Raw genomic sequence first — 26,675 nt, 5'->3', positions numbered from 1 at the left:
CCAAACCACGTACCCCACCCCTATCAACCGTTACCTTCCCAACTCCGACCCATCCAGTTCACATCTAACCACACTCGCCATGACTGACATAAGCAATCGCCTCTCAACTAGACTTGATGACAAGTCGTTAGGCGCTGCCTATTTGTCTGCCTGTCATGCAACAGTCACAGTGCGATGTTACACATGCAACAGTCGTAGGTAGCGCGAGCGACTGACTCACACACACATACTGGGATCGAGGGTGTGTGTATCGTCCCCGTAGCTACACCGCGCTGTAACTATACACACCGCGCTTAACAATTACCGTCTTGACTTCAAGACTACCTCTCAACTGGCCACCAGGGCAAATTTTCACAAAGCTTCTAAGCAGATTGCGTGACAAATTTCTTTGCTAAGCAAAATGTGAGTGGGCCACCAATCACAACAGTGTAAATTTAATATAGTTTTGGCCGATAACCTGTTTCTGGTATGCAATACTCTTCTGCGCTTAGCAAGTTTTTGTGCATACGGGATTTATGAAATTTGGCCCATCAGGTAGCCTCTCCTCAACAACCCGACACAAGCCACGCACTAGCCTTGCTCCAAGGCAGTCGAATTATTCACTCCGAAAAAAAAGACCGCCGCTGTATAAAAACCCACCCGTGTACATGTACATTGTGCGTAAAAGGTAACCACATCGCACGACACTATGCCCCCGTACACCGTCCGCATGCGTCGTGACAGTGTGTATGCGGGTAGGTCGTGCGGTGTGATCGGACGCACCACGCACAGTGTGTACGGGTGGTTTTTACAATGGCGTGTTTTTCGGAGTGAACAAGGCGACTGCCTTTAGCAAGGCTAGCCACGCACCATCCGACTACCTCACCATCAACACCACCTCCCAAGTATTCCACCTGTGCCCATTTTCATAGAGCTGCTTAAGCAGAAAATATTACTTAAACATTTTCTGTTCTTTAATAGTAATAAGCAGGATACTAGTCACAAACTGAACATGTGATATCGTAGTTTGGCTAGTAACCTTTTCCCCGGTAAGTAAGTGTCACTTTGTTGTGCTTAGCTACTTTATTTCTGCTTAAGCAGCTCTATGACTAAATGGCCTAGTACCTTTACTGTTACAACCACCCGAACACAAACCATGCATAATCCTCCCATCTGACGGCCACACAGTGTCAGTCACGCAACATCATCACACCTTGAAATAATGATCATCAGCCTCCAATTATCATCTAACTATTACAACCCTCAGTATATCATCCTTAACTCATGACAATCACAATACTCACCAATACCTCTCAACACCACAATGACAATCTCCAGAACAACCTCATCATCACAAACACCACCATGGTCTTCACCAGGACAATCACCATGACAACAGCGAGCCCCACCCACCCACATATCCAGCTAACACACTCGCATCTTTAATATCAACTCATGTACATTAATCATCACAAAAAAGCATCATCATCCTCACCTCCCCTACAGTTAAACAACCTCCATAGCAGTAAAAGGTTCTACTACTGTTTCTCTTTTTTCAAGAAATCCTCTATCATTCGAAAAAAAAAAAAAATGTAGATTATACTTTTTTAAAGATTATCATATAGAATTTTAACAGTATTTTTTTTTTAATTTGTCCTAATCCTACTCAAAGATGTCATCAGTGTTTGAGAACAAACTATTGTCTTGGACTTTGAAATATTGTTTTTTTTCTGAAATCTTGGAGTTTACATATCGATAGTGTGCAATAACTGATCGATAGTGTCTGATTACTGATCGATAGTGCGACTGTGTGATTGCTTATCGATAGTGTGTGAATACTGATCGATGAAGTGCGAATAATGATCGAAAGTGTTTGATTACTCGTCATTGTTCGATTACTTATCGATACACATAAAATTTCTTATAGTATGCAAACATCCCAAGCTTATCAAAATATATCAGAAACGAGCTGATTTCACATGCAAAGGATTGTTGGCATAATTCAGTTGTTTTACGGTGTCTTCGAAAGTCAGATATACGGGTTTGGATTTGTTGTTTATTATAACATACGACTCGACAATTAATTACCAACGAAGGGAGATACTTCTATCAAAACCTGCAGGAAGGTTTTCTTGTCCCTTAGAGTTCCTTCGATTTGGAAGTCAGTTGAACTGTAAATACATCACCTATTGCCCATTAAGAATGTCTGCATTACTTCAGGCCAAATCCAACTCTTAGAGCTGGGAAACTAATATGATGTGATCAGAGTTCGTTTCAAGCATCAACTGTTAACTTTGTGAGTAGAAGGGTCTTGCAGTACTGTTCTTATAATGAGCAATTTAACGATGATGTAATTCCACTTGAATTTAACTCAACTGTTTGAATATGATGAGTAAAGTGGCAACTGTGCCCATCATATAGAAAATCATAAAGAGGCGATCTACTACTTGGGCCACCTGTTTCCACTCGCCCCGGATGAATTCCGAGTGCTCTGTCCCGTCGTAATGCTCTCTTATCACTCTCATGTGATCCATCATGCGACGTAGGATATCAGACTGTTGGCGACAGCACGCCCTCTCGGGACCATCTTTACTCAGGTAGCGGCCACTGTTTATGGCTTGAATTGGAGACTCGTCTCCTGGTGACTGGTGATTCTGATGTAATGGTGTCGTCATGTCCATAATGGAGGTCTCGCTCTCTTGCATTTTCATGAAGAGCTTGTTCTCTTTATTGCCCTTGGTCTTCTTGCTGAGCGTTAGTTGTAGACGCAGTATTGGGCCAAGTCTTTGAATGAAAAGGCGTCTCATCCAGCGCGGTACAGGCCGGCATACGGGGCCTCGATGGTGCAGGTTGAGTATGATCACCGTCAACATGATTGAAATGGACACAAGGAGCATGGTTGCCGCGTAGTATTGTCCTGTAAACAACAACAACAACAACAAATGTACTGTAAATTAACAACAAGATTAAGATGGACACGGGGAGTGAAGTTGCCGCATAGTACTGTCCTGTAAACATCAACAAAAACAAATGTACTGTAAATTAACAACAAGATTGAAATGGACACAAGGAGCATGGTTGCCGCGTAGTTTTGTCCTGTAAACAACAACAAATGTAATGTAAATTAACAACAAGATTGAAATGGACACAAGGAGCATGGTTGCCGCATAGTATTGTCCTGTAAACAACAATAACAACAACAAATGTACTGTAAATTGACAACATGATTGAAATGGATACAAGGAGCATGGTTGCCGCGTAGTATTGTCCTGTAAACAACAACAATAACAACAACAAATGTACAGTAAATTGACAACATGATTGAAATTAACACAGGGAGTGGGAGTTGCCGCAAAGCATTGTCCTAAAAACAACATTGACAACAAAAGCCTTTGTAAAATATCAACATGATTGAAATAGGCCTAAGGAGCATGTGGTTGCCGCATAGTATTGTAATGTAAACAACAATAACAACAAACATATTTGTAAATGACCCGTCATACTGAAATGGACACAGAGAGCAAAAATAGCTGTTGAATAATTTCCTGAAAACAACTAAAAAAAATAGTTGTAACCATCGACAAGACAAAAAAAAGGACAAATGGAGCATTGCTGGCGCATAGTATTGTTATTTATTTGTCTGTAAACCACAATAACAACAAACGGCATTGTAAATTATCAACATGATTTAAATGGAAACAGGGAGCTTTGTTGCTGTATAATAACATAATTATGTAAACATCAATAATAGCAATAGTTATGGCAAATCATCAACATTACAACAATATATAAATGGACACATGGTTAATGAATACGGGCCAGATCCATGTTTTATCATCGTGTGTGAACAGTAGTAACGCCTATTGTATTACATGATTATGTACATCATGCATATCTACTTCCCAAACAAGAACTTGGACTGTAAACTCATCAGTCCATCCCAGTCCATCACTATTAACAATGTTCAAATGGTATTGCCATGTGTGTACAAAAGCAATGGGCAAATGTGAGAGTTGGAATTTTGAATGGTTTTGAATGGTGTATCAGCTGTTGCAAAGTTATCAGACCATTCAAAACCACATCAGTGAATGGTTTTGAATGGCAAGTCAACTTGTTCAAAAGAGACACCAAAAGTAGGAGGGTTAGACCAAAATATGATGAGACTTGTGAGTTATAAAATGTTCGTCCTCAAAAGGCACTGGGCACAACTCTCAAAGACTAGTGTTCTCACTTGGTGTATTCCACGAATGCATATAATAACAAACCTGTGGAAATATGTGCTCAATTGGTCATCGAAGTTGCAAGAGAATAATGAAGAAAAAAAAACACCCTTGTCGCACACATTTTGTGTGCTTTCAGATGTATCATAAAAGGCTTTTAGCTGAAGTCTTCTACTATTTGAGTTAGAAAACTGCGTTTCTTGAGAGGGAGCAGTTTCTCACAATGTTTTACGCTATCAACAGCGCTCCATTGCTCTTTTTTTGTTTAATGCCAAGTTAGTTTGTAAGCCAACAATTATTTTGAGTCATCATACATTTAGTGTTTAGTGCCTTTAATGCATACACATTAGCGGATGATTTCTTTGTCTCTAAATAGTATCTTGGACGTAAATTTCCTGGCATTTTGTTTTACCTTCTTACTGCACTCCACGCCTTCAATGGCAGAAAAAAAACCTTACGGGCTAGCTTACGGCTTCATTATCTTCATTAGTAGCATGATCTAAAACCATGTTAATAATCTCAATCGGAAGCCAGTCCTGCCTCTTTCTATAAATAGTGCGATGGTGGTTTTTATATTATTTGTAATGACTGATGAAGCCCTCCACAGTAAAGCGTGGAACATACACCGAAGGGTTTGATTGGAACTAGTGGTTTGGTTTTGTCCTAACGGAAACACGTTGAGCTTTATAGGCATGGATGACGCTCAGTCCACGTTACTACGGCCAATGGGTCACGATACCCTCAGGTTGCTTGATCAAGCTGACGATCACAAAAACAAACCTACCCACGTTATAAAAGGGAAATACTTTTTCCTTTTTTTTAAGAGTAGATGTATTAAACTCCTTTCTCTTTCATGTAGCCTATTGTTGTGTACTTGGCTTGTCCCCTTCGTTGCACCTGATAAAAACATATAGTGTTGTTGATATGAAAACTTAGCAAGATTTTGTTGTAGTTGTTGCTGTTGTTGTTGTTGTTGTGGTGGTTGCTGTTGTAATAATTAGTTGTTCTGTAAGTGCTACCCCTGTCTTCCTTAGATAAGTGTTAATAATTTGTATTTTCTCGCTATTCACCAATCTGTACGTTATTAATGCATGCTGAAATGCCCTTTGACCTCAATAATAATTCATACATAATTTACCCATTGGGAATAAAACTAAATTTTTAATAAAGTGACCTCCGTAATTACGTCAATGCTCTGGACGTGATCGACCAAATTTCCAAAATGAAAGAAATAATCAGTGTTTAAAAATTACTACGAAGTAAGTCTCATTATTCAAAATAAAGCGATACACTGTATAACGCTATCGTGGTGATCCAAATAAACCAGCTGACTTTGTTCTTAAATTACCGGATATAACGGGAAAACAGTCGGTCTAAATTAGTACGAAGTAGGAACAATAAAACTATAGGCCACAATGCTAAGGTGCACTTTCGACAGCTCCAAATAATTTTAACCATGAAGTGAACTTAAAGTGTTCTTAGATTTATGTTGACGTTCCTGGATGGATCGCTGATTTATAAACGTTTAATGAAAGAAAGATAGATTTGATATTGGATATTGGATATTGGATATTGGACAATGGACATTGTACACCGAGTGTATTTTTGTTCGATATAGGACTTAAAGGCAGTGGACACTATTGGAAATTACTCAAAAATAATTATTAGCATAAAAACTTTCTTGATTACGAGTTATGGGGAGAGGTTGATAGTATAACACATTGTGAGAAACGGCTCCCCCTGAAGTAATGTAGTTTTCGAGAGAGAAGTAAATTTTGCGAATTTAATTTCGAGACCTCATAATTTGAGGTCCTGAAATCAAGCATCTGAAAGCACACAACTTCGTGTGACAACGGAGTTTTTTCTTTCATTATTATCTCGCAACTTCGACGACCAATTAAGCTCTTTCACAGGTTTGTTATTTTATAAATATGTTGAGATACACCAAGTGAGAAGACTGGTCTTTGACAATTACCAATAGTGTCCATTGTCTTTAAAGAAAGAAAGTTAGGGATACGGACGTTGTACAACGAATGTGTATTTTTGTTCGAAATAAAACTTAAGACATAATTCACATTATTTGGTTTTTGAAATTGGACATTCATATGTGAAAGTAGACATTCACTGTACAAATCTATAACAATGTCCAATGTCAAATATCGAAAAAGCACAGTGGACATTCGCTGTACAAACCTATACGAATGTCCAATGTACAACATTGAAATAAATTCGTTGTACAAACATATAGGCCTATGTAAATTTGCAATCCAGTATTGGGAATTCTTTGCTCAACTTGACAGGGCCCCACAAACCGGATCCGTAAGGTTTTGAGTATGCAATGAGAGGGCCGGGTTGGGAGGAGTGGAAGGGGGTGGGGTGGTGGAGGGTGTGTTTGTGCATAGAGCTAGGAAATAGCTCTATGGTCTGTGTGATCAAAGACATGTGCAGAACAATAAATAAGGGGGTGAATATACACGCCCCTTTTACCCACTGAATCGGATTAGAGATTGTGAATGGTGTTTCATGATGTGCGTGTGAATTCCAACACGAGACTTTAAAGACGCGCGAACGAGCGTAAATATTGTACGTCCCGTGTTCTCGCTTCATTGAAGATAGCACAGACAATTCAACCCAACTTCCATAATACTGACCACCCGGAAATCTTTCAACACTTATAAATGCATCCTAATTATTCATTATCTTAAGAAAATTAATTAAAGTATATTCGTGTAGTGTCGTGCATGCACAGTGTTGACTTAAGAGGCGCAGCAAACTGTTCGTTTTGTAAGCATATCCCCAGATTGAATTTATGCTGATTTGACTAGCCAAGCCGTATCCACTAAACTCGTGATTAAATTGGCCATAAATCCACTTCACTCATTAACCTTTAGCTGTAAAGGTGACGAGGCATGTAGTAATGTCGATGCTATACCATGGGGGTGGGGGTGCTGTGAAATTATGAATCACAACCCCCTTGTCCTTACACAAAGTCATTATAGCGTAAATCAAATACAAGCATGGGCCTAATTTTGCAGAGCTATTGCTTAAAGGTAACTGCCGTCGAGTTCACCAAACTCTTCTTGCCTCATGCTTAAAGGAACACGTTGCCTTGGATCGGGTCGAGTTGGTCTTTGAAAAGCAGTCTGTAAACGTTTGTTATAAAATGGATATGGGTGGAAGGATGTTGTAAAAGTACAATGATCTACACAAAATATGCCCCGAAATTGCGTAGTTTTCTTTAAACCTCGTCGACTAACACACGGTCGGCCATATAATAAATGAGAGTCAAATTTTTTGCTTCCTATAAATGGCCGACCGTGTTAGTTCGCGACGTAAAAGGAAAACCGTGCAATTTTGAGTGATACTTGTGTGGATTATTATATTCTATTTCAAAACATCTTTCTAACCATATGCATTTCATAACAAACGGTTGCAAACGCTTTTGTAAAGACCAACTCGTCCGATCCAAGGCAACGTGTTTCTTTAAAGGTACTGCCGTCGAGTTCACCAAACTCTTCCTACCTCCTCGGGGTTAATGTTATGACTTAGGACGAGTCCCAGAGGAGGCACTGTACCATGTAAACATGACGATTAATCTTTACCTTTAAAGTAATCTTAAATTTTGACGAGTTAACTCGTCCTAACTCGAGATAGGACTATCCTAGCACTTCGTGAAACCGGCTGCAGGACACCTTTGGTAATTTTTAAAGAACAGTTTTCTCACTTGGGTTATCCCAACATAATTATGCACAACATAACAAATTTATGAATTGTTGTACTCAATAAATATTAGTCATCGAAGTTGCAAGAGAACCATGAAAGAGAACACCACTGTAGCAAAGTTTGTGTGCTTTCATTGTCTAATAACTTGCTCAAGGCCTGATGTATTTTATTATTTGAGAAAGAATTTCTCTTTCCCCAAAACTGTGTTGTTTCAGAGAGAGCTGTTTCTCACAATGTTTTATACAGCTCTCCATTGCTCGTTACCAAGTAAGTTTCTTTGCTAATAATTACTTTGAGTAATTACCAAACGTGTCCAGGGTTTCACAAAGAGTTAGGACTAGTCCTAACTTAGGACTAGTCCTAGGAGATATACAAATTGCATGGATAGTCCTAAGTTAAGACGAGTATCTGGTCCTAACTCGAGATAAGACTAGTCCTATAAACTCTTTGTGAAATCCACCCCAGGTGTCTTTAAAATAGAATGAATAATTCTTGTGATTAATTGACTCACCAATAACGGGTACAGTACTTGATGGGGGCATCGACTCGGCAATTAAGAGCAGAAAAACCGTCAATGACAGTCTTTAAAATAGAATGAATAATTCTTGTGATTAATTGACTCACCAATAACGGGTACAGTACTTGATGGGGGCATCGACTCAGCAATTAAGAGCAGAAAAACCGTCAATGACAGCAACACAGTGATGCCAAGGCTGACCTGCGGGTTGAAAACATAGCACAAACACCGTGATAGGATTGGAATTGACTCTGAGCTACCGGGCAATCTCGGATGGTACCCAAGCCTACATTACTATAGACTGTAAAAGGGGTAACCCTGTGTCAGCCCTAGGAGTAGGTGACAACGGCCCCTGGGGTGGATTTCACAAAGAGTTAAGACTAGTCTTATCTCGAGTTAGGACGAGTTTACTCGTTCTAACTTAGGACTAGTCTCACGTGTTGTATATCTCCTAGGACTAGTCCTAAGTTAGGACTAGTCCTAACTCTTTGTGAAATCGACCCCTGGGAAATTAGTTGATTGTGGCAATCAAGAATTGTGTGTCTGGCGACTTGCATACAAGAATAAAGAAGAAGAAAAAAATAGATTGGAGCCCATCTTTGATATAGTGTTTTATATTATGCAGATTGCGCAAGTTGTAGGCACATAGCTAAAAAATCTCACACTTTGAAAAAGGGTCCTATTCAAACAGCACGCGAGGCGATCAGTCTACACTGCAAACAACTGATGGGGTGTTAAAATTGACATCATGGGTGTGGTCACATTATGTAACCAAGGGTGTTAAAATTGACATCATAGGTGTGGTCACATTATGTAACCAAGAGAGAATCAAAATTCACATCATAGGGTGTTTAATAACACAAATGTATTTGTGTTGGCATCCAATTTTTGATTTTTTTTTCAACACCATGTTGTAAATTTTGTCAATTTTTAACACCCCAGATTTTGCATTTGTAGAGAAACCTCCCGCAACGAAACATGTTTAAAGGCAAAGCATACTTTTATTATTTGGAACCGTCTGCTTTTTTTGACAATTACCAAATGTGTACAGTTCCTTTAAGCAACTGTTTTTGAAGCATGATCTATACATTAGTCGCTTATCTCAATCATATTAAAGGCAGTGGACACTATGGATAATTACTTAGCATAAAACCTTACTTGGTAATGAGTATAAACATTGTGAGAAACGTCTCCATCTGAAGTGAAATAGTTTTCGAGAAAGAAGTAGTTTCCAACGAATTTGATTTCGAGACTTGAGGTCTCGAAATCAAGCATCTGAAAGCACACAACTTCGTGTGTCAATGCTGTTTTTTCTTTCATTATTATCTCGCAACTTCGATGACCGATTGAGCTCAAATTTTCACAGGTTTGTTATTTGATGCTATATGTTGAGAATGAGATACACCAACTGTGAAGGCTAGTCTTTGACAATTACCATTAGTGTCCATTTAATGCATACGTTGAGATACACCAAGTGAGAAGACTGGTCTTTAACAATTACCAATAGTGTTCAGTGTCTTTAATCAGAAAAATTTATTCTTCTTGCAGACGAGAGAGAGACAGAAACAAAATGTACCTTTTCCCCTGAGTCGGCTGGAAGCACAAATCCAAGGATAGTAATCCCTGACACCATTACGCACGGCATAACAAGATTGAAGACGTAATACATGGACCGTCGTTTGAAGTGGACAGTATACAAGACGTCTTTGTAAGTATATTGCGGTGCATCAGGATAATTACTAGTTATTGTTTCTACATCCAGGTCTAACATGTCCCACTCACCATCACTGGTGAAGACAGACTTATCACCTGAAATAACCAATTAAAACAAAACAATTTAGTATGAAAGATAAGTCTAGATGTTTATTCCTATATTGGCAATAACAACACATGTATCAAAAGCATTACAATCATACAGACTACAAACAGCGATTGAGACAGCATTGTTACTAATACAAACACAAATAAAACGGACATTTATATTGCGCAGTTACCTATATTGCTCTACTGCGCATTACAAGGAATACAAAAAATGCAGAGAAATCATTGAAAAAAATACACTAACAGAGCAAGAATGAATTAAATGGTTGAAGTATACAAATGGGTTTTTAACTTAGATTGAAATAAATTAAGTGAAGAACAAGACTGTGTTAATTCGCACAGTTTAAAGAAAACCACGCAATTTCGAGACACATTGTGTGGATCGTTGTATTATACTTATACAACATCTTTCCAACCTATGCATTTCATAACATTCGGTTACAAACGCTTTTTATAGACCAACTCGTCCGATCCAAGGCAACGTGTTCCTTTAAAGGCAGTGGACACTATTGGTAATAACTCAAAATAGATATTAGCACAAAACCTTATACTTGGTAAAGAGTATTGGGGAGAGGTTGATAGTATAAAACATTGTGAGAAACTGCTCCCTCTGAAGTAATGTAGTTTTCGAGAAAGAAGTAATTCTCCACGAATTTGATTTCGAGACCTCAAGTTTAGAATTTTAGGTCTCGAAATCAAGCATCAGAAAGCACACAACTTCGTATGACAAGGGTGGTTTTTCTTTCATTATTATCTCGCAACTTCGACGACCGATTGAGTTCAAATTTTCACAGGTTTGTTATTTTATGCATATGTTGAGATACACCAACTCCGAAGACTAGTCTTTGACAATAACCAACAGTGTCCACTGTCTTTAACTTCAAGAATAATTATGTGGTTTGAGTAGTTCTATTGCGCGTTTTCCTTTGAACTGTCGGTACTATCTCATTCCTGTATATGAGTCGTGTAATGTTACATCAATAAACTCGCAGGGTTTTGAATATCATTATTTAAATTATGGTAATAACGATACAATAACTCATGGAGTTTGATAAGTCTTCCTATGCAAATTCGCCGGAAATTAATCGATGAACTTTTTCTTAATTTATGGTTTTTAATCTACACAATAAAGACCGCGCAAGCATAATAAAGTCCATTATTTACGCGAAATTAAAGTTCAATCCAATTAAAATTGTCATTTAATTTAGGTTTGTTACGAATCTACTAAAAATTCGTGACGGTAGTTAAACACGATAAATAAAGTATACTGGAAAACTGGAAACATCCGTAAAAGACTTTAGCAAGCTAAAAAAATAAGTTAGTTAATTAAAAACCTGTTTCAACTTAAAGAATGGGCCAATATTGTAAACAATAATTCTTTGGTTAGTTTAATAATAGCCTAATCATGATATCAAATAATGTGTATCGAACCCCAATCAAATTGACTTCAGATGCATCATGGGTCAAACTTGAGTTTACAGCTTTGTTATCAAATCCTAAACTATTATGTAATATAGATTAGTTTAAAGGCAGTGGAAACTATTGGTAATTGTCAAAGACCAGTCTTCTCACTTGGTGTATATCAACATATGCATAAAATAGCAATTCTGTGAAAGATTGACATTGGTAAATTGGTCGTCGGAGTTGCGAGATAACTATGAAAGAAAAAACACCCCTGTCACAAGAAGTTGCGTGCTTTTAGATGCTTGATTTCGAGACCTCGATTAATTCTAAACTTGAGGTCTCGAAATCAAATTCGTGGAAAACTACTTCTTTCTCGAAAACTACGCCACTTAAGAGGGAGCCGTTTCTCACAATGTTTTATACTATCAACCTCCCCCATTACTCGTTACCAAGTAAGGTTTTATGCTGATAATTATTTTGAGTAATTACCAATAGTGTCCACTGCCTTTAATCATGAATTCAAATAGTAAGTATCGAACCTGTGCCATTCAAGTTGACTTCAGATGCATCATGCTGCCATGGGCCAAACTTGAGTTTACAGCTTTGCTTATCAAACGGGAACTGGGTGACATCGATATTACAATATGACTTGAAGATTACTGGCGCTGCCCAGTTTATTTTACCATCGCTGTACACTGTACACACTTTGTTGCTGAGGTAAGCAACATAGTTGTCGGCAGCGCTGAAATAAACAAAATAAGGAGAAACAAAGTTTTTAGATTTGTTTACTTTAAAAAAAGAATTATTAGTAGGTCTACTACACAAACAGCAGCAGCAGCTGAAAGGGTCACTTAACAGTGGAAAAAATATAGCATATGAGAAATGTATATAATCAATCACACATAAAGTAAAGAAGTACGAACATTACAAAACCCTTCATAAAAGCTTTTAATCTTCGGACATAACTTTTGGTTGGCAGAGGCCTTCCTGGGTAAGGCAAAAGTATGAAAAAGACTGTCATAAAAGCAATGTGCCCACCCAGACCCCGCCAACAAAGGGAATACATGTAATTAAAGTAGAACTGAAATAAAAGTATGGATATCAAAAATGGAGATGATAAAATATTTTTAGACCAGAACACTACATGATGAGTTTGTACAACGCACTGTAAAAACTAGGTGTTTAAATTGACACAATATGGGTGTTGTTACATATACTGAATAGAGAATCATTTTACACCCTAAAGTGTTAAAATAACACCAATTAATACCAACAAATTACATTGGTGTTATTTTAACACCCTACGATGTCAAGTTTGATTCTCTCTTCGGTATCTTTATGTGACAATAGACCTACCCATGGTGTAAATTTTAACACCACATTTTGGGGCAGTGTATCTTTAAAATAAAAAGTATTGTCTGCATAAGAATATTTGTGTTACATATATTTGTTTGCCTGCCTTAGTGTTGTTAGGTGCCTTAGTGTTATGTCTTGGAGAAAGACTCTGCCAGGGTCGAAACGTCAGGCCTTTAACTATTTTGTTTTTGTAAGCAGTTTGCAACAGCTTATCGTATTGTCTCATTCATAGGAAACATATTCACTTCAAATAACTGGGGCAAGGGATTGTAATTTCCGTGTATTTTCAATCAGCCTTCTGAGACGCAAGTCCCATTGTTAGTTGTACGTGGTATTTTCTTATACAATATAGATTTGATATCTGGTTTAAGCTCCAGTGATTCTGGATTCACACAATAATTAAATAGGAAATTATACTGACACACTTTTGCTGAATTGAGTCACAAGTGGTTGACCAAACAAGTAAGGAATGTTTAACAAAAACGGAACTGATGCTATAGTCATCAAAAAGTTGGCTTGTATATTTCTCAGAATACTTAAGCTACACTTTGTAGGCCTACATGAATAGGCGCCAACGGTATTTAAAAAACAAAATCAAACACTTATGACTGGATAAACGTGCGATCAACCAAAGATTATGAATGGTGACAGGAAATCGCAGTCATTAATTTTTCAAACTCAACCGCTTATTCATTCTCATATGGTAAGGTATTTTTCCTGCAGCTAGATCTAATGTCATGACAACACTGCGCATGTCAGAAATAATATGCGCATATCAAGGTCAGATGCACTTTGAAATGGGAGACTTTATTGAAGAGAATAATTAACATTCAGCGCTTGCTTGTTGAAGTGAGCCCAATGGATTGGGTTTTTTTTTTTTGCATTTTTCTTTAGGATTATTTTGTTCAATGTAGGGTCTTACTTTGGTTAGGACATTGAAAACAATAATTGAGAATGTTTTATAAGAGAGCATAAGTATGTTAATGGCAGTGGACACTATTGGTAATTGTCAAAGACTAACCTTCACAGGTGGTGTACCTCTACATATGCATAAAATAACAAACCTGTGAAAATTTGAGCTCAATCGGCCGTCGAAGTTGCGAGATAATAATGAAAGAAAACGACACCCTTGTCACACAAAGTTGTGTGCTTTCAGATGCTTGATTTCGAGACCTCGAGTTCTAAATCTGAGGTCTCAAAATCAAATTCGTGGAACATTACTTCTTTCTCGAAAACTACATTACTTCGGAGGTAGCCGTTTCTCACAATGTTTTATACTATCAACCTCTCCCCATTTCTCGTAATCAAGAATGGTAATAGTTATTTTGAGTAATTACCAATAGTGTCCACCGCCTTTAATAGGATGGTGATTGTAGTAAGCGTCCTGTGAGGATACTTAGTCTGAATTGGCCCCTTTTGAAACCAATAAAAGAAATTGAACAATTTAAATCTGCAAAGTTCGCATTGAGGCGCCTTTTGTAACAGATTCAAATGTCCCTGGTGTCTATTTAGGAATGCTGCGGCCTGAGTTGCGGTAGGTACCCGTTGTTTTCTCGCTAAACCGGTCGGATTTGACGTTCGTAATACCAAATAACATTAGAGTTCTTTTGTGATGATGTCTCAAAACATTTAGACTCTATTATGAAAATATCCTTCTCGATAATTTGGCTCAAAATAACCATTGCGTTGGAACCCCATCCCCACCCCTCCCCCAAGAATAGAATAGAATAGAAGTCTCCCGAAAATCCGAGAACATACTCCGCGGTTGTAGTAGAATAATAACAAGAACCAGCTCTACCTGGCAAGTAGATTACACACACGGTGTTACCGCAAACCAAATTATATAGCTATGACCCTACCTTTAAGCTTGAACTTTTGCAATGATAAATTTGATCAATGTTGTCGGGTGTACAATGTATAAACATATTGTGGCATTTGACACAGCAGTGACATTAACCATGAATACATTACCATGTGTGCTTTCTCCAGATGACGATCACAGCATACTGATCGAAACGTTGAGTGGAAACCAACGTTTCTTTTTGAGAACCACCCCAACTCACTTATAGAGATTACCACTACATGGTGTTACCGCAAACCTTTGAACTCACCAGTTGTATAATGTAATGTCAGGTGTCCACAGGAGATTGGAGTTAACTTTGATTTTGGAAACATTCCCCCACTCTTGTGGTTTCCATTGCAGAAACTCGTCAATCCACTCCTGGATGAAAACACAGCAATTTTAGGATCACTCATTTAATACCAAGAACATTTTGTTTTTGTTTACCCCTTTACGCCCATGTGTTACGGTTAGCACTGCATACTCAGTACATTCATGGAGTTGACAGGAAACTAATAATAAATCCGTAATTGTGACCCGCTCTGTGGAAACAAGTCAGATGATGACAATTTAATAATAAAAAAATGGCTGAAAAGAACACACCAGCAACAGTAATTTGGTATATGTCTAAGCTTTGGGGTGTATCGCGTTGCTGAGTAACTCCCTTTGAAATTAGCCAGTTTTAAACTACCATTACACGCAAAAGGATACAAATTAGACTGAATTATGATCACAAAATTGTTGTAATCATAGCTTTATTGCCTATAACAGAGTTTTCTAAAGGTTAACCATGCAAATATAAATCTTACAAAAAAAACACAAACAAAACTTACTCTTTTTCACAGAGTGAGTCAATTATTGGTATTCACAATCTGAGAATCGTTCCATACAGAAACGTTTCTCAGGCTTAAATGTTTTTGAATCCCTCTCTCTCTGAAAACTACATTCCTTACAGGGAGATGATTCTCAGAATGCTGTACATTGTAAACAGCTATCAAGTAAGTTTTTTCTGACTATTAATTTTAAGAACCTTTAACTTACACCTGCCAGTATTAACTTTAAGTGTGATCATTTTAAGCGGGAAATGTCAACCACATAAACTTCCACTGTCAACCACATGAACACAACTTTGTCAGTTATTGACGATAGGTTTAAAAATATTTATAGCAACAGTGCGTCATACCAATTAAGCTCTATGGTAATTAATTGTTGGAGTAATTACCAAGGGTAATAACCCTCTTCTAAAAAGTCTATACAGAAAAGAACTTACAAATGTGAGCCACATGTTCGTTGTTAAGGTCTGCTTCCTTTCATCCTGCAATTAACACAAAAAGCTGCGATGTTATTTTATAAGTAACTGTTGATAAAAATACTGATATTCCTCTATAGAAAGAATGACCCAACCTCCAAAAACCCAAACAACAGCAACACAAACCAAGAGTTACCAAATAATATGTTAACAATTGTTTATACTTCATACTGTAGCCCATATTTGTATACTAACTATTAGATACCCTAATTGTACGCTAATCCTGCAATTAACACAAAAAGCTGCGATGTTATTGTACAAGTAACTGTTGATAAAAATACTGATATAAAACAATGCATGTCTGACAAGATTGACCCAACCTCCAAAAATCAAAACAACAGCAACCCAAACCAAGAGTTACCAAAAAATATGTTATAAAGGATTCGGGTACTTTTTAAAAATGTTCACAGATTTACATTAAACTTACAGGGTTTGAAGATAATGATAGTGGAAAGCTTCCCTTCAAATATTACTAACTAAGATTGTGTAGTATTTGAGAAATGAGTAAAACAAGTCACAAAATAATGTTGGTCTCATGAGACCAAAATTATTTTAGCATGTCAAATCCCCTTAACCATTTATGATATCATACCAAAACCATAGCATAACTGGTTAATTCGTTTTTACATGCAAAACTGATTAATGAGCATTACCTATTGACCATTCACAGACAACGGTAATTTTGGCACATTTGTTTTGTGACTTTGCCTCATTGTTATGCATGTATCCAAGTTCAGCAACATGTAATCATTGCAAATGTGATATCATTTTAAAGAGGAACAGTTTAGCTTTGCATTGATATATACCATATACAAAGAGAGTATTAAATAATAACAAATTCACTGGATTGAAAAAAGTTTCCTTACTTTTTGTGAGCAGTTTATATAGACCATTATCAACAAGTTTTTTCCAATTCAACAAATTCTAAAGAAATAATATCAAGGAGTTATTGGAAAACATCATGAAATTATTTTGCCGATACCAACAAGTTCTTATTATTATCTAGAAGTAATTGGACCAAAAAAAAAGGTATTTCGCCATATCAAAAAATTACTATGTATGGAACATCACCAACAAGTTTTTTTTTTTTCCAATTCAGCAAGTTCTATATTAATCAAGACGTTATTGGATAACAACATCATGACATTATTTTGCCAAAAACCAGTAAGTTCTTATTATTAACAAGACGTTATTGGACAACAACATGAAATTATTTGGCCGATACCAACAAGTCTTATTTATTATCAAGAATTTAATGGAACTTATGAAGAAGTTACCATACCATATCAAGGACTTGCGAGACGAACAGGAGCATATCCACATCAGTGACTGTAGTTATGTTGTACACAGGACGAATATTGTGGTTGTAGGCTTCCTCCACGAAGAATTTATGGTAAAGTTTCTTGCTTTGAAGGGACCCACTGACACCTAATGGGAAGAAACAAATACATTAGAGACAATGGACACTATTGGTAACTACCCAAAATAATTGTCAGCTTAAAAAACTTACTTGGTTAACAAGCAAAGGGTAGCTGGCTCCCTCTGAAGTAACGAAGTAACATGCATTGTGTGCAACAAGGGTGTTTTTTCTTTCATTATTCTCTTGCAACTTACATGGCTGAGTCATCATTTTCACAGATGTGTTGTTTTTACCTATATTATTTTGGGATACACCAAGTGAGAGTAGTAGGCTTTGACAATTATCAAAGGTGTCCAGGGGTGGATTTCACAAAGAGTTAGGACTAGTCTTATCTCAAGTTAGGACCAGCTACTCGTCCTAACTTAGGACTATACATGCAATTTGTATATCTCCTAGGACTAGTCCTAAGTTAGGACTAGTCCTAAGACTTTGTGAAATCGACCACAGTGCCCTTAACTCTGTCAGGTGGAACACGCAAGCTATCACCCAATTTCATCACCCAATTTCATCACCCAATTTCATCACCATTTTTTGGAGGTCGGTTGTGGATGTTGAATTTTATTGAAAACTATAGTTTCAGAATAAGCCAATGATATAAAACAACATTTCAGAGTTTTTAAATGATTGTGAAACTCATCATAGATTTGGAATGAGCTGTCTGTTGATAATATTGTTTTAACATCAACCTAAACAAACATCATAGTCACACAGGCGTCATATATAGGTGCTGTTTTAAGCCCTATAGAGTATTGGGCCGGACTCCCCCATAAAAATAATAACCAACAACAGCATGACCTTACCTTTAAGCCTTAACTTTAGCAAGGATGGCCACAAAATAATTATGAATAATTTTACAAATGATATAGAAACACTATGTAGTTTTTAAACGATTATGAAATACATCATCAAATTTGGAATGAGCTTTTTATGCTAATTGTTTTAATTATAAACTTATATCAACATCCTATTCACCCAGGAGTGATTTTGGGTGCTGTTCCATACCCCGGAGCACAGCCTTGGGCCGGCCAATTGTAAATTAATTACGGTCGCGTTCATCACCTCAGGTGCGGAGGGAGTTTTCTTCTTAATTATCTTCACATAAAACTGTGATTTATTTTTTAATAGTGTATTGCTAGCAAATGTGTATTTCTTGAAAAGGGGCTAACACAAGATTGCATTGTAATGAGTTTAAATATCTTGCGGCGGCTTTGCAAGACCACGGTTCGCCCCCAATCGGTTGATATAGTTTTAGCTCGATCTGCTTCGTCATCATATAACAAGAAGAACACGATTAAATGATGTCTAGAAGCATTTACCAAAAATGATCGAAGGAAATGGACGCAGGCTAGAAATAAAGCTCATCTCTTTAACCATTAAGGGAAGGTGACATTAGTATAAAAAGAAATTTGTTTTGCGTCTGGGTTTCTGACAAAAAGGAAGGAGGAGGGGCTTTTAAAAAAACAAAAAATTTCAAGACGGCCGCCGTTCTTTTTAAAATTGCAAATATACATCGCTGTTTCTACTGTTCACACACACACAAAAACATTGAACAAGAAAAAATGAAAAGGAGGAAAGAGGGCCCTTTTTATATATATCTTATTTAAATGGCTGCCCGACACACATTATTTTAAGACAAACGGCTTGGCTATTTTTTCTATATTTATTTTCTCGCTGAGACCGTTAAAACATATCTTCTTTTTACATACAAAAAAGATCATGTAATATACAAAAAAAAAAATCCAAAAAAAAAAAAAAAAGCGACCCCTAAAAAGGAAGCGAACGGGACGCTTAGCAGTTTTTTTTTTTTTTACTTGGCCTATATCATAAGCAGTGGCAACAACAAGCCGTGGTTTAAGTTGGGCTTCTAGAGCCATGCAGGTGATGCCTAGTGGTGTCTATACATGAATTCATCAAAGCCCTCAAAATGCCGAAGTGTTATTTAAAAGGACTTGCAGTAGATCACCTGTAGGCCAAGTAAAAGAAGAAAGCCTGGAAGCAACTTCACGTAGACAAATAATACAAAGAGGAAATAGAAATTATTATCAGCAAGCGCAAATATCCATTACCAAATTCAAGAGGCTGAGACAAGCTTGCCTAATAGTATTCACTTGTGCATACCAATTTAAAGGCAGTGGACACTATTGGTAATTACTCAAAATAACTCTTAGCATAAAAACCGTACTTGTTAACAAGTAATGGAGAGCTGTTGATAGTATAAAACATTGTGAGAAACGGCTCCTTCTAAAGTGACATAGTTTTCGAGAAAGAAGTAATTCTCCACGAATTTGATTTCGAGACCTCGGATTTAGAATTTGAGGTCTCGAAATCAAGCATCTGAAAGCACACAACTCCATGTGACAAGGGTGTTTTTGTTTCAATATTATCTCGCCACTTCGATGACCGATTGAGCTCAAATGTTTACCGTACTGGTTTGTTATGTTCTGCATATGTTGACTTACAGGAAGTGAGAAGAGGTCAATTACCAATAGTGTCCAGTACAACAGTGCCTCTTTAAACAAACACTCTATGGCTGATACGAAATTTCAGTCACAAACAACCCTATAAATTACTATACCCTTTTTATTATAATTTTGTATAAGAAATCAATAATTTAATAGTTGTTAATTTTGCATTGGGGATTAATAATGGTCTTAGGCCTAGGCCTACTTTCCAAAGTCCTGCTCAACAAATTCACATGCAAATATCCAGAGTCCATTCAGTAGCCATCCGTAGGGAAAGTATAGGTTTCTTAAAGGCAGTGGACACTAATGGTAATTGTCAAAGACTAGCCTTCACAGTTGGTGTATCTCATTCTCAACATAGAGCATCAAATAACAAACCTGTGAACATTTGAGCTCAATCGGTCATCGAATTTGCGAGATAATAATGAAAGAAAAAAACACCCTTGTCACACGAAGTTGTGTGCGTTTTTAGGTGGTTGATTTCGAGACCTCAAGTTCTAAATCCGAGGTCTCGAAGTCAAATTCGTGGAAAATTATTTCCTCCTCGAAAACTATGACACTTCAGGGGGAGCCGTTTCTCACAATGCTTTATACCATCAACCTCTCCCCATTACTCGTCACCAAGAAAGGTTTTATGCTAACAACTATTTTGAGTAATTACCAATGGGAGACTTTCTGGGACGATAGAGGGCAGCAGACTTACACGGTAAATCCATTGTTCTCAGAATTATGCGCATGTTCAGAACTACGTAAACAATGGAAATTTACCCGGTATGTCTGCTGCCACCTAGCGTTGGAAAGTCTCCTATAGTGTCCACTGCCTTTAACTACTCTTATAATTACTGGGTTAGAAGTGCACCAGCTTTCGATAGTATAAACATATTTAAGAGTGGATAAATATATCAGATTTTATGTTCAAAATTTGAATCGGAGAAACGTTACTGACAGTTACGTCTCTGACTTTGTCAACCTTTGCGGATTATTCTTCCTGCGTGGGACAAAGTCAAAAAAAAACTCATCTAAAAAAACTGTTGAAATAAATGTTTACAGGTTGGTGTTATAGAAAGGTTTGCGGTATAACACCATGTAAAGACTATCTCTAATGAGTCGGGGGATGTTCTGAAAAGAACCGTTGGTTTCAACTCGACGTTTCGATCAGTATGCTCTGATCGTCTCCCTTGGTGGTTGGTGTTTATTGTATATTTCCATATTTTTATAGGATTAAAATAGACAAACTGCTTCGTAAACCAATGTCATTTGTCCTTCAAAGATAAGCCTTTAGTCATCCGTGTGGATACTAGTTTATAGCCATTTTGAGATGGGCAAACTAATATGACACTATTTGATTTGGTCTGTACAAACACCAACAACCTAACAGTACACTCCTTTAAAGATGCTATGTCAGATTTTTTGCCGATTTGACCAAAAAATTTTGATTTAAAATTCAATAGGTATTTTGTTGGGGTTCGAGAACGTTATACAAGCTTTCATTTGAGCCATTGCTCGAAAAAGTCCGCCAATTATTAGTAGCAGTGAAATAAAGTGCTCAAAATTAGTTTTTATCGGGATCCCGACAACAGACCACGTGACCAATTCTTATGTGTTTTATAAGAAACGTTTTAAATTTTTGTTCTGGTTCCTGACCATTTAAAGTAAAAGTTAAACTTGTTTTCGTTGGAGCGGGTGATACTCTTTGAAATTCCATTCACTCAAACAAATATATTTTTTAATGTTTGGGGCCAAAAATCTGACATAGCATCTTGACACTGGACGCTATTGGTAGTTGTCAAGGACCAGTCTTCTCACTTGGTGTATATCAACATATGCATAAAATATCAAGCCTGACTGTGTGAAAATTTGAGCTCAATTGGTCGTCGAAGTTGCGAGATAAGAATCACACGAAGTTGTGTGCTTTCAGGTGCTTGATTTCGAGACCTCAAAATCTAACTCTGAGGTCTCGAAACCAATTTCGTGGAAAATTACTTCTTTCTCGGAAACTACGTTACTTCAAAGGGAGCCGTTTCTCACAATGTTTTATACTACCAACAGCTTCCATTGCTTGTTGTCAAGTTTTTATGCTAAAAATGTGTTGAGTAATTACCAATGGTGTGCACTGCCTCTAAGGTCTACCATACCTCAAAGAGGCTCTTTATAATACACATAAAAATATACCTGTGCGATAACATACTGTGATTTTTTATTTTTTATTTAGACAGAACTCGTTTAGCAGGACATTTCGTTTTCTCTCTTCTCTCTCTCTTAAGTTTCCACGGTACACCACATAAATATTTAATGTGCACACAAATAATATTTATTAACCTTATTTTTATACCATCGTAAATTTATTTCCATAATTGAATTTTGCCATCAACGGAATTCCCTTGATAAATAGTTCACACTCTGTGGAAGGTCTGCCCTTCGTAGCTTCGTAGCGTCCATATACCCCCACCACCCCCACCACATGAAAATGTTGTTATCGGTCCAAAACATAATTCCCGTGCTTTGTGTCCATGTCTACTTTGTATAAATATTTTATACCGAATTCATGTCGTTTGTTTCTGTGACGTCACTCTATAGATGAAAGTGAGAACTATTTGTTATGAATATAGGCCTACATTTAAAAGGCAGTGGACACAATTGGTAATTACTCAAAATAATTATTAGCATAAAACCGTAGTTGGTAACGAGTAATGGGGAGAGGTTGATGGTATAAAACGTTGTGAGAAACAGCTCCCTCTGAAGTGACATAGTTTTCGAGAAAGAAGTAATTTTCCTCGAATTTGATTTAGAGACCTCAGATTTAGAACTTGAGGTCTCGAAATCAACCATCTAAACGCACACAACTTCGTGTGACTAGGGTGTTTTTTCTTTCACTATTATCTCGCAAGTTCGACGACCAATCGAGCTAAATCTTTCACAGGTTGGTTAGTTTATGCATATTATAATTATGTTGAGATACATCAAGTGAGAAGACTGGTATTTGACAATTACCAATAGTGTCCTTTAACTGTAGATTTGTTACGAATCTACACTCAGCTGTGGATTCGCTATAGTTTAGTGTACAAACTACTAAAGTGATAGGCCCCCTAGTTCAACTTGAAAACGGTTTTCTTTCCAACACAAATATGATGCGAAAAACTCGGCTGAAACATGTTGATTTTTCAATTTCCCAGAACATTTTTCAGTTTTAACAATTTTATTTACTTGAGTAAAAACATAATTATTAGCGAAAGATTGGACTCGATAATGTTGCAAGCACTAATGCTTGTAAATTTTGAAAAATAGTTGTGAAAAACGTCGTTGGACAAAGTACACAGATTGAGGGAATAAGTTTAAGTCAGATATTAGACCCTAAAGTTAAAATTTGTAGAAATGTTTTACTTCTTTCTCGAAAACTCCGTCTCTTCAGAGGGAGCCGTTTCTCACAATGTTTTATACTACCAACAGCTCCCCATTACTCGTTACCAAGGTTTTATGCTAATTATTTTGAGTAATTACCAATAGTGTCCAGTGCCTTTAAGCAGGCATGGAGCTTCACTTTTGAAATGGCAAGCTATATATTCCAAAGGGCACTTCTAATGGGGAAATTATAAATTTCTGTTCGAACATTTCGAGGGGAACCGTGAAGTCTCAGTGTTGGATTCGTGAAGAGTTAAGACAATTCTTATCTCGAGTAAGGACAGGTAATTAAAGTTAGGACTACAGCCTTAGTTTTTAGTTACTCCTAACGTCCTAAGGACTATCTCTGTGAAATCGACTCCAGGTCTGTTTAATTACCTAGGCTAATTCTAAACATAAAACATTCCAGACATCAAATCATAATTCATATCAAGGGTGATGCAATAATTACCTTCACTTTAATTAAAGCCACTTCGCCGTTTCAAGGAAGTGCCCAAGTTTGTCAAATATAGGTATGTTATTTGCTTTGCATAGTTTCCCAAGTATTTTCCGCCCACGTAGTTCCAGCCAGTATTTTGTGCCAGCCTATCCCCTTTCAAAAACATTAAGTTTGTAAATTGTTTTGTTTTTAGCTCTGTTTGATAAAACAATTTTTTCCCCAAAGATTTATTGAGAGATAAAGCGATTTGCTGTCGCAATAACAATGCTTTTGTTAACACCCCCCCCCCCCAAAAAAAAGAAATAAAATAAAACAAAACGAATACCGCAAACTTTATTTGCCAGACAAAGGTCTGAATCCAAAGGCAATTAAACATTTTATTTTCGTTTAAATATTTTTTTTCGAGGGTAGAAATAATAATAATTCATTTTATTACACATCAACATAATACTGGATGAATAATTATCATGAGCTGTGTGCTCACATTCCGTGCGAAACAGTATTATGACTAATTAAATTTGTAGGAAATAAATAATGTTTTTCTGGCTGGTACTTTATGCATAAAATCCAAACCATTATGTTAATCATCGTCATCAGTTTTTATATTTTATTTTTTTATATTTTTTATATATAAGTTACGTACAGCATGCACGTCCTAAGCTTACAATCACTTCATAAATATTATGTAAATGACAGATGTTTAAAGTGTCTAAAGGTAGAAATGCGTAGAATTATCCGTGTGTAGAACCATAAACGGTTGGAATGTCATGCATAAATCCAAGCCATACGTTGATCATTTTGTGATCAGTTCTTCTATAGAAATTACGCACATTATATCTTTCCATTACGGCTCAGCAACCCTGTATTTCCAGAGCTAACAATCACTTAAAATCATTAATACTGTAATGGAAATCAGAAAGTTAAAGATAAATACAACTTACAAATGTGCAGAATTACTTGTCAAGTGTAGAACCATAGATGACTGGAATTTCATGCATAAAATCCAAGCCATGCGTTAATTATTGTGATCAGTTTTTCCTGTATAAATTACCCACATTATTTTTTTCCATTAACGGCTGTACGTCCAAAGCTAACAACCACTTCAAACTATGTCAAGGACATAAAGTTAAAGAAACGTAAACATGTGTAAGAATTACCTGTAAATTGTAGAGCCACCAAAACGGAACAGATCCACATCGCAGTGGTGATCTTCATCAACAACCTCTCCATTTTTAAAAATAGAAGTTGGTGTTCTCCTTCCCGCACAATAAGATCCCGATAAGTAATCCAATTGACGTCTTAATTCTACTTAATCTGCCGAGAGAAACGCTTTCTACATGTCAATTTAGCAGAACAAAATATGGAGCTCCCGGTACAACTTGGTGATCGACTAAAACAGTAGTCCGGAAAGCAGGTGATTCCAAAACTTGTCCAAAATTTACTTTGACAAATGTTGATCCCGAAGTCTCTGTGTATGACAGACTAAGTGGGTTCAGCCTGAGTTATGATGTGATTATTTAATAACACTTGTCATCACAGTTCCTCCCTCCTCACCACGCAGCTTGGTTTTGAAGCTTAGGCATTCGCTGAAATTATGCCAGCCCTCTATACTGCCAGTAGAGCACTGGATCGAGCTTCTTCTGCATGACCGATATGTATAACCACGGCCAACGGCTGTTTCAGTTGATAGTCAGCACGCGTGAGAATTCACCACGAACTAAACATGAAATAGTGTAGACTAAAAAAAACCTTTAAAAAAAAACCATTAATACAAAACAGTGATAGTCAAATTACTGTCTATTATAACCTTTAAAGTGTTTTTTTCTTCTAAGGTTTTAAAACTGTAAAAAAAAAAACCACAAAAAAAACTATTACAATTTAGCATTGCTAATGTCTACGTCATATGGCTCATCCTGTGTCTTGAGGCCTAAGTGAAGCTTAAAGGGAAGGTACACTATTGGTTATTACTCAAAATAATTATCATCATAAAACCTTTCCTGATTACAAGTAATGGGGAGAGGTTGATAGTATAAAACATTGTGAGAAACGGCTCCCTCTGAAGGGACGTAGTTTTCGAGAAAGAAGTAACTTTCCACGAGTTTGACTTCGAGACCTCAGATTAGAATTTGAGGTCTCGAAATCAAGCATCTCAAAGCACACAACTTTGTGTGACAGTGGTGTTTTTTCTTTCATTATTTCCTCGCAACTTCGACGACCGATTGAGCTAAAATGTTCACAGGTTTGTTATTTTATGCATATGTTGAGATACACATAAACTGTGAGGACTAGTCTTTGACAATTACCAATAGTGTCCACTGTCTTTAAATTTAAATTTGCTCCCAACAATTACCGTCGATTCAGTTGAAATGTTTCCCAACACACAACACGCAACTCAACACCAACGGTGCAAACTAGTTCAATGCATTCATGATGCTCGGTATATGTGACCTATTAGCAATTCTGATCTTCAATCAAACCCTCTGTTTTGAACAAGATCGAATGTCCACTTCACATTGGTTACCTGGAACTTCAATTGACTCTTAAAAAAGGCAGTGCTTCAAAAAAAAAAAAAAAAAAAAAAAAACTCTCAGAAGGACCACTACGCTGACTCGGATTACGGCGATCCGTTTGAGCGTGTGTGATTGCACGAATGTTTCAAGCTCTCCAATTATTATGAAAAGATTTAATTTATTTTATAGGTTTTCTCGGTCAAATTCGACATATGAGCAGCCAATTTCATTTTCATGCGTTCGAAATAAAGCTGTTTTGCCTCTCCAGTTGTTACT

General features: G+C 36.9%; 1 protein-coding gene across 1 annotated transcript; it reads right to left on the bottom strand.

Moving 5' to 3' along the window:
• Window positions 1-270: 270 nt before the first annotated feature.
• LOC117297970 (neuronal acetylcholine receptor subunit alpha-10-like) lies at window positions 271-25,462 on the bottom strand. Its single transcript, XM_033781170.1, has 8 exons — window positions 25,047-25,462; window positions 17,452-17,597; window positions 16,131-16,175; window positions 15,132-15,241; window positions 12,204-12,406; window positions 10,016-10,248; window positions 8,547-8,640; window positions 271-2,896 (listed from the first exon to the last, which is right to left on the bottom strand). The coding sequence occupies exons 1-8, from the start codon at window positions 25,117-25,119 to the stop codon at window positions 2,346-2,348; spliced, it is 1,455 nt and encodes a 484-aa protein (XP_033637061.1). The 5' UTR covers window positions 25,120-25,462; the 3' UTR covers window positions 271-2,345.
• Window positions 25,463-26,675: the final 1,213 nt, after the last annotated feature.

Source organism: Asterias rubens, chromosome 12, assembly GCF_902459465.1.
Source record: "Asterias rubens chromosome 12, eAstRub1.3, whole genome shotgun sequence".
Taxonomy (NCBI): domain Eukaryota; kingdom Metazoa; phylum Echinodermata; class Asteroidea; order Forcipulatida; family Asteriidae; genus Asterias; species Asterias rubens.
Note: the sequence above shows the minus strand (reverse complement) of the source record. Positions and strands in the feature narration are given on the sequence as shown.

Bases quoted from the DNA above. Each gene is read 5' to 3' on its own strand.
- LOC117297970 (XM_033781170.1), bottom strand. From the start codon at position 25,119: ATGGAGAGGTTGTTGATGAAGATCACCACTGCGATGTGGATCTGTTCC. The intron at 15,242-16,130 runs GTAAGTTCTTTT...GTTTTCATCCAG, and splicing joins CGAACATGTGGCTCACATTT to GAGTGGATTGACGAGTTTCT. The intron at 10,249-12,203 runs GTTCGATACTTA...TGGTTATTTCAG, and splicing joins AGTCAACTTGAATGGCACAG to GTGATAAGTCTGTCTTCACC.